The 11,584-nt window shown below is 44.6% G+C and overlaps 1 protein-coding gene across 1 annotated transcript; it reads left to right on the top strand.

The window, feature by feature from the left end:
• The first annotated feature begins 1,399 nt into the window (after window positions 1–1,399).
• Window positions 1,400–10,849, top strand: LOC309800334 (putative spermatogenesis-associated protein 31C2). The gene is made up of 4 exons (XM_082614395.1): window positions 1,400–3,919; window positions 8,469–8,526; window positions 8,869–8,929; window positions 9,143–10,849. The coding sequence occupies exons 1-4, from the start codon at window positions 3,893–3,895 to the stop codon at window positions 10,707–10,709; spliced, it is 1,713 nt and encodes a 570-aa protein (XP_082470521.1). The 5' UTR covers window positions 1,400–3,892; the 3' UTR covers window positions 10,710–10,849.
• Window positions 10,850–11,584: the final 735 nt, after the last annotated feature.

Genomic DNA, 11,584 nt, shown 5'->3' with positions numbered 1-11,584 from the left:
TGGAACTCAGCTGTGGTTTCAGCCCCATCTCTGCATGTGGGCCACCCACTGGTGTCTGCTCCCAAGGCTGCTGGAGCACACGAGCTTGTCAGGCAGGAGGATGTAGAAGCGGCAATCAGGGCAGGCAGGCTGCCCAGGTGAGAGGGTGCTGGGTGGCTATGGGATGTACGAGCCTGTCAGGCAGGAGGGAGTCAAGGTGGCAAGCTGGGCAAATGGGCCACCCAAGCAGGAGAGTGCTGAGGTGATGATGGCTGGGGGCATGTGAGCCACTCTGGCAGGAGCCCTTCCTAGTGCCTGTGGAGGCAGGGGCCGGTGTGTGAGGAGAGAGGCTGCAATGGGGGCCCCGCCCTTTGTGCATCACTCAGCAGTGGCACTTTGCTTCTATGCTGGTCTGGGCTTCCTCCAGGAGCATTCCTTGTTGTGGAGCTCCTCACTCCTATCCCCTTGAGCTGTCTCCTCACAGCCAACATCATTCCCCTTCCTGGGTCTGCTCTTCAAACCCCACATTCCAACACTCAGCCCCCGTGTGCACCAGTGGTCACCAGTGGCTGGGGCATGCAGAGCTGTGGCCAGACCATCTGTGTAGGCCTCACTCTCTCCTGCCTGCCACAGACTGGCTGCTGCACTGTTCTCTGAGCCACCAAATTTCTCCTTCTGCCCCAGCTTCTCTCCCCGCTGCTTCCCCAGATGCGGGAACCTCTTCTCACCTTCAGCTCCGCTCCCCCGCCCAGGGTCACAGGTCACGTCCCACTTCATCTGCTCTTCCTTTTCCCTTCTTCTTTCTTTCGTCCTACCTGGTTACGTGGGGATCTTTCTTGTCCTTTCAGGTGCCTGAGGTCCTCTGCTAGTGTTTATCAGGCGCTCTGGGAGAATCGTTCCATTTGTAGGTGTATTCTTGATGCATTTGTGGGGAGATATGAACTCCACATCTTCCTACTCCTCCGTCTTCTTGACTGACTAATCAGCAGTTTGAGTTTTAAAAGGCCACTTTTTCCCCTTTTTTAACCTTGGTTTCAGGTTCTACCTAATTTAGCTAATTAGGCTCAGTCTCAGGTCATTGTGGTCTGTATTTACATTTCTGATTTGTACCGATTTGCAAGACAAAGACAGTTGCTTTTAATTCCCCAAAGAACTGGCCTGTCACCTAAATAATATTGAAAGAGTGATTTGCCCAACTACGTTTTCTTTAATTTGCTTTTCTGTAACAGTGAGAAGATTTCCAACTAGACTGAAATTTCAGAATTCTATAGTCTAGAACTTTATGGTTTAATTTATCATACCTTCAAAACGTGCATAAGGCATTCAACAAAGACCCTCTTTCTGAGTGCACAGATTAGACCCAGAGTAAAGTCTCCATTATTTATTTTTATTATCCCTTAAATATTAGCTGTTAGTTTTTACTTTATATTTTATAGGCTCAGGTAATCCCACTGGTTTCCTTTAGTATGTTTAATTAATATTTCCTTCATATGCCGTCTTATAATATCAAGCAGGGGAAGAATTCCCCAGTGAAACATGTCTATCCCACACAATATAATTAGGCAAAAGAGAGGTAATTATCTTATACAATGCCCATTTAAACATACCAATTTTTATAAAGACTCTGGGGTCCCCAGAGAGTGGTTGAGCCAAGGGACTCAGGCACTTTTGTCAATCTTTTAACTTGATTAATTGGTCTAACTTTTGCCCCAAGTAATTGTTGGTCAGGTATCTCAGTGTAATTTTACGTGTATAAAATTTATATGTAATAAAATATACGTATTTTAAACTGGGGTAAATAGGGCAGACTTGTTTGGGTCTGGCCCTTTAATGTTGATGACAAGTAGGAGATCCCTTTGGCCCATCCAATCTTAGGTAGTATTGTATCCAATCTTTGATTTATCTCATTAATGTCTGTTTTATTTATCCCACTTTAAAATAACCATCTAAAGATTTCTTATTCATTTAGGAGAAGTCCCTTTAAAATTTTCACCTTGTTGGGAAAAAGTTTTTAGACTTTTCCTTCAGTTTTTTTCCCTGTTACTTAACCTAATTAACAATAATTATTCTAATGTTTTTATTAGCATCTGTAAGACCCATTTAGGGGAAGCAGAGACCACAAATAAGGTTTCCCAAACCAATTTTTTGGGTTTGTTTGAAACTAAAGGAGTTTTTAGGTTAACCATTATATGTCTAATTTCCCACATTTCCCCCCCATAGGAGCCAATGAAACAGCTGTTTATAATGAGAGCTCTCTAAAAATTTACCAATTTAGAAGTTTCTCCAATTTGAAGGATCCATGATCTGCCCATAAATGAGGTATACCTTAATAGTGACTCAAACCAATAAGACACAAGAGGCTTCCCCACAAAAGAGTGTAAAGGATGCTGTCTAAATAAGATCCAGAAAGTTTACTCCCAAAAGTAGTTTAAGAAAGTAATGGTCTTTGTTGTACAGGCTGACACAATGAAGGTTAGGATGGCAAAAAGCCCCCGAGAGTTGTACAGTCAGACAAAAGCCTGCTCAGAATCCCAGTCTATTTGACTGGCTGCCAAATGTACACCATATAAGTACTTTTGGATGGTAGTGACCAAGTTCTCAAAACACACACACACACACACACACACTGAAAAATATCAGAACACTTACATTTCAAAGACACAGGAAGAGAAATGCAAGTTTCCCCTAGAAAGCCTTTTGTTTTTTTGAAGTCAGAATTCTGAAAAGATGTTTTTATCAAGCCAGCTTTTTCTAACTTAACTGCATATGCAATAAAAGAGTCCTATCTTAGTCATTTTTAGGGCAAGATTTTCTTTAAGTCCCAAGTAAGTAAGCACTTGTAAATGTAAATTTTGTATGTACATAAACCTGGCCAGGATATCCGTTGGAGGCTGGAAATCTGTTGTTCCTTTTTCTTTTGTATTGAAAGCTAAGTTCCCCATTCTGAGTTCAATTTGTGAAGATCACTTTTATTTTGACAAACTCTATTAAAGTAGCCAATTCAAGGAAGACAGGTTAGTCTTCCACCTAATTACCCAGTCCAACTTTTACTCAGTGTCTTTCACCTGAGCAAAGTCTCCCCAGTCTTTCAACTGAGGATAAACCACACAGTGTCTAAACTGAGCAAGATCTTCCCAGTGTCTTTTAAGTGAGGCTAACCCACTTGAGCAAAAGTCTTCCCAGTGTTTTTCTACTGAGGATAAGCTCTCAGTGTTTAAACTGAGTAAAAATCTTCCCAGTGTCTTTCACTGAGGATGACCCAGGTACTTCTTCTTGAAACCAAGTTTCAAGGATAACCTACTACTCAAGAGAAGAGTTTAACACCACTGAATAAAACTTAGGATCATCAACCAAAACTGGAGATCCAAGAACCAGGAGATACTCACCCAAATTCGTCTGGACACTCTGAGAAAGCGGACAGGCCCAAGAAGCCTCTGCTGGTGCCAGGACTCTGGATCCTCATAGAGTTCAGGCAAAGAAGAAAAGTCTGCTCTGGACCCCTTCATTGGTTGCCAAGACTGCTGACTGAAAAATATGCACAACCCAAAAGGAGAATTATGTTTTATTTGGCAGATTTTCTGAGGACTTAAGCCCAGAACACAGCCTGTCAGATCACTCTGAGGAACTGCTCAGAAGACCTAAGGGAGGAGTCAACAAAAACCAGGTAGTCAGAACATCAAAAGATTACTATTAATTAAAGAAAACTAGACATCTCAAGTTAAGGACTTTAGCACTTTTCTATGTATGAGAAGATGAAAGAATCTGGGCTCCGTGAAATCATTCCTTTGATATGCACCTTAACTCTAGAATCAGTACCCTGTTTTTCTCCATCCCGAATCCCCTCAAGGTGCACAGTTGAGGGTTCCTGCTTTGACGTCTGACTTGACGACTGCAACATCCTTTGTCTACTGATATGGCAGGGAACATTTTTCATCCACAGGTAAGAAATTGAGGAGAAAATTAACATAATTCAAGATATAAAACCATTACAATATTAAAAATTCCCAAATGTCAAACAAACATAAGTACCCTTGACCTGTAAAATGGAAGATGCCAAAGGGAAAAAAAGAAACAATAAAGAAAATGTAGAAAATAAAGCATAAAATAAGATGACAGAAATCAATAACAGTAGAACAATAATTAAATAAATCAAGGTAAATGTTATCATAAGATTTTTAAATTTCAAAAAAAACCCATCAAACAAAACATATTGAAAATAAAGTAATAGAGAAAATTTAGAGAGCAAATATGAATGCAAAGAAGACCTGTTAGGTAGTTAGTCAGACATTAGCAGCAAGGAGGTGACAGTGGTGAGAAAGACAAGAAGAAGAAATTGAGTCACACCCAGCCATCTGGGAACTCTCCCTTGAATCCACCCAGAATGGGAGAAACTATGGTCGGGTGGTGGGCAGCTTATCCTGATAAAGAGAGGCACAGTAACACAAGGGGACTTCTCCAGGCTGTGCATGCCCAGACCAGACAGGCGTATAACCTGTAGTAAATCCAAACTCATTATACCATAATTACAATAAATTACATGTGGTTTTGCCCCTCCCCCCACCCAGTAGGCATTTCTTGGGGATTCAAGGATGAGAGCATGCACAGCAGAAAACTTGTTACATAGCTCAGGACTGTCAATCAAATAATGATCCTTGTCACTCACCCCCACCTCTCTGCAAAATGCTCCTTAAAAGCGCTCGTAAGCCATTATAGGAATGCTGCTTTCAATTTGCAGGAACAGTACACCCATCCCCCCCACCACCCCGAGAGTGTACCTTTGCTTCGATATACTTTGCTTTGATTTGGGCTTGCTTCACTTCGCTGAAATAGCCTGTTCTCAGAAACAGCCTGCTCTTTCTCTCTCCTTCTCTCTCTCCCTCTCTGAGAGTGTACCTATGCTTAAATAAACTTTGCTTTGTGCTTAAGCTTAACATGGTAGTTTGCGATCCTTTGCTTACTATCATGGAACCAAGGTAGCTGGTCCAGGCCTTCCACTGACCTCCTCGGTTGAAGCTATTTTGTTACAAACATGTCCACATGGTGAGAGACCTAAGTCTAAATTTTGATAAAAGGTTGAATTAAGGTGAGAATATCATATGGGAGGAAAAGACTGTAGGAAAAATAGTAGATGTAGGAGATATGTTTGTGAAAGTGCACATTCATAGCAATATAGCCAAATAAACTCACATGCCCACGTTCCCACTAAAACTGTATAAAATTATGACCAACAAGCAGAGAATACACATTATTTTAAAGCCCTCATGGGGCATTAAGACATATTTACCATGTGAATCCTTCAGTGAATCTTGTGTTACTGCTAAGGGATAGAAAATGGTGTCATAAGGGAATTTTGTGTAAGACTCAAAGCTCCCTTTCTATATGGTTCAGGCTGGACTTGAAGCTTCAGGGGCCTGAGAGGATGGGGCTGGAAAGGCAAGGCACACTCAGAAAAGAGAATACATACATAACACACTAGGAATATCTGAAGAGGCTGCTCAAGACCTGGCTCAGCCCCAAGGGTTTGACCCCTAGTCCTACTCTTCACCCTACAGCCCTTTAGGGTCAGGACCTTGGCTCACCCTAACCCATTCCTAGCTTCCGGGTATAGCATGAGTGCACATGTCTGAATGTTAATGTTCTCTCAAAATTTACATGTTGAAATCCTACCTCTTACAGATAGGAGGCGGGGCCATGCAAAAGTGCTTATGAGCTTTCATGAATGGGATTAGTGCCTTATAAAAGAGACTCCAGAGATAGCTCTAGCCTCCTCCCATCATATGAGGATACAGAGAGAAGGCTCCAGCTGTGAACCAGGAAGAGAGCTCTCACTACGAGGTGGCCATACTGGTGACTTGATCTTGGGCTTCCCAGCCTCCAGAACTGTGATAATAAATGTCTGTTGTTTTTAATCTACCCAGTCTATGGTATATTGTTATAGCAGCCCTAATGGATTACACATATTTCAAAATTTATCTGGAGAGTGGGGACTGTCTTATCGTTGCAAACTAAGAAGTTGGGTTGAGACAACATATGAAAGATTTTCTTTAAGTAGAAAATTATGGATTATTGGATTTGAAAGTAGTAGATTGGTTAAGGAAAATGAGTACGTGTGTGTGTGCGTGTTTGCAGTGTGTCCCAAGTTTTTGTGCAGTTTAAAGATTTACTAACTCCAGAATTATAAACACTACAAACTTACAAAAACATCATTTGAAGGTGTAACTGTTACCAGATGCAAGTCTGTGTGCCTGATGCACAGTGAGGCTAAATACTGAAACATCAGAGTTTGGAGCAGAGAAGGGTTTACACAGTGCCATGCAAGAAGACACGTGGCTCATGCCCAGGAAAAACCCCAAACTCCCTGAAGGCTTTCAGCAAAGCCTTTTTAAAGGCAAGGTGAGGGAGGGGCATGGCTAATTGTTGCAAATATCTTGGTGTTGGATCCTTTGTTCTAGCAGCTGGCCAGATGGGTCAGATCCTGGTCAGGTCACGTGTTCCTGTAAACCTCCAACAAAACAATTATTATTCTCTGTTCTGCAACTTTTTATCTCCATGAATGGGCTCTTAAAAGTCAGAGCCTTAGCAATAGGCTATCCTGTATATTTCAGGCTATAGGCAACATTGTTTTCCAAAAAGTGCAGAGCCAGCCTGGGTCACAGGGATGGACAGAGTTAGCTCCGGCAACAAAGCATAAAGATTAAAGTAAAAAAGATCTAATGTGGAGTCAGATTTGTTCTTCCCTATTACATAACTATTTATCATTCTTTCATACTTATGAATTTTGAAAAATAAATTATTTTAATTTTTGTGTGTAGTTCCCTCTGATAGAAAATGAGGCAAAACATACACTATTCAAAATTCACAAAACTAAATAAGTGTAAACGAAATTCAAGTTCTATCCCTGGGTTTACACAAGACACAAACATGATGTGGGAAAGTTGGAGCTGAGGACAAAGGAAATCCTGAGTAAAAATGTCTGTGAAACAGCCAGTCTTCCAGGGTCAGCTTAAGATGTTCAAGAGTTATCAAATTGGTGGGCCTCAAGTAAAGGTCTCTAATGGATGAAGGAACCAGGTTCCAGATGCAATGAACAGAAAATTGGCTAAGGTCTCTCTGACAGGATGAGAGTAGTTGGAAGGAGGGATCTGGAAGCCCCAGGAGGGTGCAGGTGTCTGTGGGTCTGGATGGGAAGGCGGGGCAGTGATTCAGCCTATTTCTCTTATTGCCCCTCCCCCACACTCAGGAGCCCTTTGTGACAAGGCCACAGCTCTGTGATGCAGGCCTGGGGTTCTGCCATCAAGTGAACTCCCAGTGCTCTGTTGCCTGAGGGCAGCAATGCAATTCAGAAGATGGAGAATCTCTTTTCTTCGAAAAGCATTGTTGCTATGTGGCTGAGATGCAGCCCAACTTCCTGGGTGATTAATATCATCCTTGGGTTCCTGTGTGGACTGGTGCTCTTCCTAATGTTACTCCCCTGCTTCCAGAGTAATCCATTCTTAGCACCACCTAGGAAACATAGAAACATCAGGAAGGTAAGAAACCTTTGGCTTAATCCCAGCAGAGATTATCTCTTTTTTTCTTATTCTTATTTCCACTTTTCTAAACCACCTAGAGAGACTCCTGAGATGGGAACTCTCAGAAAAGTATAGAACATCATCCTTCTAGGGAAAAGCCAGGCCAGAGAGGGGTTAGAGTGGGCATGAGGATTTCTAGCCTGAGATCTTAGACCAGGAGTTCAGGTATGGTAGAGGGCTCCAGGGCAAGTCCCAAATGCCGTGACTAATAATGGTCAAGGACTGGATTACTAAGAGTTCAATCTCTGCAGGAAGGCTGACCCCTGAGCCCTGGTTCACCAGCCACCTACCCACAGCGGGTGTCACAAGTGAGACCTTCCTCTGTGTTGGGGCTGAGCCCCTGAGAGCCTGAGAGAAGAGGCTGGAGTGGAGGTCTGGCCTTGGGAAGCAGAATCCTATCTGACAAAGCTCACGTGAGCATTTAGGTCTGAGAATGTGTGTGTTTCTTGATCAGAGGAACAGTGACAGAAGAAATCTATGGTGATTAAAACTTAAAAAATCCTTCTTGGGCTTCCCTGGTGGTGCAGTGGTTGAGAGTCCCCCTGCCAATGCAGGGGACGCGGGTTCGTGCCCCGGTCCGGGAAGATCCCACGTGCCATGGAGCGGCTGGGCCTGTGAGCCATGGCCGCTGGGCCTGTGCGTCCGGAGCCTGTGCTCCACAACGGGAGAGGCCACAGCAGTGAGAGGCCCGCGTACCGCAAAAAAAAAACCCCAAAAACAAAAAAAAAACCTTCTTTGCACTCTTCAAAGAAGAAAAACTGAAAATATTGTTATCCACTTTAAAAATAAGTAAAAGGGGAAAAAAACCCACAGAGTTTTAGTTAAATGTAGAAAGTCATGTTGTTCATGAACACAGCTTGCCTAGATAGAGGACAGTGAGAGTTGGGTGTTCGCCCCTCATTTTTTCTTATCTCTCAGCATCAAGTAGAGCTGAAGGGGAGGAGCAGGAGTAGGAAGAAAAGTGGATCTTTGAAAGGTAAGCCTTTGCCATTCAGCCCTGTGCGCCCCCGAGAGTTAGCTTCCATCTCTCCTAGTCCTGAGGGCCCAGCTTCATGGTCTCTGAGGATGCCAGTGGCAGAGCTTATTCCTCAGGAAACAGAGCCTGAGCCTAATTAACGTGGAAGCACTTTGCAAAGGACAAACCCTTTTCAAGTGAGATTTACCATCACTGTCAGGGACATGTGGCCTTGGACACTGATACTTGGGCTCCAGAGTCTAATCCTCCAAAGATTTCCCTTAAAGGGCCATTGCACTCAGCCTCCTGAAAGACTCTTAGGCCTCTGCCTTCACCACCATGACCCAGTCTCCTGATTTCCAGCTTGCAGAGATTGCCTGGAAGAACTGGAGGGGACTCACAACCTGGTTTCACTTCGGCAAAGGTAAAGAATCTTTCCCCTTCTCTCCTGGGTCGTCCTTCCTCCCAGAGCCTATAATGTGACCCCAGCCATGGGAGGGCGTGGCTAAGGCCCTAGAGTGAGGGAGAGCAGGAGCTTTATGAAGTCAGTGTGGGGGCAGAGGAGGGTTCTTGGGCTGCAGGTCCCCAGCCCTGCCTGTCCTGTCCAGCCATCCTGGCCCCATCTGCTCTCCTACAGCTGCCTGGGGAGGCTTCCTGGCAAGGACAACTTTCATCAGCTCTCATGTCAAGACCCTCCTGGTGAGGCGTGCAAAGCAGTGCCTGCTGGAGCCTGTGGAAGATACTGCTTGAAGGGTTGGGAACCCTGCATGAACACCTCCTGTAGGGTTTCCTTCCTTGATCCAGACACTCGAGAGGTGCTGGAAGCACATATTATAAGGTTTGGGGTAAAGCACAGGTGGACCCTACCCCTCAAGGTCCTCAAGGCCATAAATGTCTTTAAGTTGAAAAAGTTCCAACCCTCCACCGTTCTGCAGTTTGCCTCTTCCCCTGAAGCTACCTGTGTGTCTGGGTCCCACTCAACAGTCCAGTTTGCTGAGTTCCTGGAGAAACCTCCTCAGGCTCATTCAGGAGAGAAGATGATAACAGAAGAGTCAGTTCCTACCCTGAAGAGGCCTCTCCTTGTCCCCTCAACTGTGTGTAAGGAAATCCAGAGTGCCCTGGGAGCGATTCCATCTGGTGACTACCATGAGCCCTCAAAGGCTTCTCTGACTGGACAGGAGGGCAGGCCACCTTCTCAGTCCCTCACACTCAGCCTTGTGGGCAGAACCTGGAAGAGTGAGACTGTGGAATGGGTCAAGAGGGACAGCCTAGAGCCAGGTCCAAGTTCAGCAATGGTCAGGAATGAGCCAAGAGAGGAGAGTGGTGGTCAGGCCTCAGGAGACCCCTGCCATAGGGTAACAGTGATGGAGGTGAACTTAGGATCCCAGTCTTTGAGAGGTGAAGAGGCCAGGGAGGCTGTGGAGGCCAAGCAGTCTCCTGCTCTTCAACCACAGTCTCGTGTTATCTTGGAAACCAAAGTGTTGACAAAATCCCAAACCACAAATGTACATATGAGGAGTTTAGAGGTGCCAGGGGCCAGTAAAAGTTTCCTACTACCTAGAATGTCTGTTTTCCAACATCCAGGTGAGCCATGCCTTAATATGGAGGTTGCTAGTGAGTTTAACTCCAAAGTAAAGGTACAGTCAGACAAGCAGCTTCAGGACTTTCCCAAACACAGGTTCCTTGCTGCAGACAACTTGGCTTCTCAGGTGCCTCAGTGCCATCCCCAGAGAGTCCTCACCAGAGACAGGTTAGCTTCCCAGGAGCCAAGTGGCCTTATGGAAGCCCAAAGGAGCAACCTAGGGCAGCAGGAGCCCAAAACTTCAAAACTCCAAGACTCATGGAAGAGCCAGAGCAAGATGATTGCCCCTACTTACAAAAGGGAGGACTGTAGGAGGCATAAACCAGGAGAGCATGAAGAAAGGTTTAAAGAATTAGGGACCTCTCAAGCTGGAAGTATGAGCCGCCCTGCCCAGGTCAGGGGAATAACAGGCTCTACTGGGAGCAGATGTCTCCAGCGCATGCCAGAGAAGAAACATAGCCCTCCAGAAAGCCTCTTCAGAAAAAGGATGATGCTATTTTTAAAGTGGATTTTCCCCAAGAAAAAAGTCAATGGTCGAGATGTTCTGCAAAAAAAAAAAGCCCATATCAGCCACTGCCCAGAGTCACGGATCAGTCAAAAGCAGATCAATCTTGAAGAGTGAGACTGCTGAGGGTCAGGCACGCATGGCAGCTGTTGGACAGATCCTAGAAGAAAAAAGAGCAATTCACCATGGACTTCATGCCACAAAGTTAAATGAACACAAACTGGAATTCCAAGTCCCAGTATGTAGGTGTTTCTGCTACCATAGGCTTACCTCCTACCCAGAGCAAGGGAGAATGATGGGTTATACAGCCTGCAGTCATAAAGCCACCTCCAAGGGCCAGAGTTGTTCTATGAGGGAAAGGGAAGTCAGACACCAACATAGCTTGAAAAGTGTAAGGTTCGAAGATGAGCAGCTGGGCCTAAGGTGCCTCCCATCCTTGCCCCCCAAGAAGGGTTTGTTTCCAGTTAGTACCAGCCAGTATGGGCCAAGGATTCCAGGTGCCCCAGCCCGCCATCTACACTGTCCAAGTCATTGTCATCTTTGGGAAGGTGTCTTGCCTGGTCGACAGTAAAATCCTTCTTTAGTCTTCCCTTTAGTAGGAAAACATGTCTCCAAGTAAAAATTCAGTCCATGTAGAGAAAATGATTTTCTCATTAGCACATCCAAGGTATTTAATGTTCCCCAATACATGTCTATATATATATATATTTTTTTTTTTTCTAATAAAAGCAGAGTGTAATGGCTGCTGTCTGTGCTGTGCACTTTGTCTTCTAGAAGGGAGGGGCATGGAGGGAGGTTGACGGTAGCATCACAAGCTTGCTCCTTGTCTCGTGTCCCTTCATTGCACCTTATAATACTGTCATTACACAAACCAAAATTACTCTAACAATGAGACGGGAAAAACCTATGAAACCCACACCCAAGGATCTGGTTCAACCAGTCTTTCTCCTCCTTCTATGCTACTTTGAACTTTATGCAACTGTAGTGGATAG

Source organism: Mesoplodon mirus (genome assembly GCF_964341445.2).
Source record: "Mesoplodon mirus genome assembly, chromosome: 3".
NCBI lineage: Eukaryota > Metazoa > Chordata > Mammalia > Artiodactyla > Ziphiidae > Mesoplodon > Mesoplodon mirus.
Note: the sequence above shows the minus strand (reverse complement) of the source record. Positions and strands in the feature narration are given on the sequence as shown.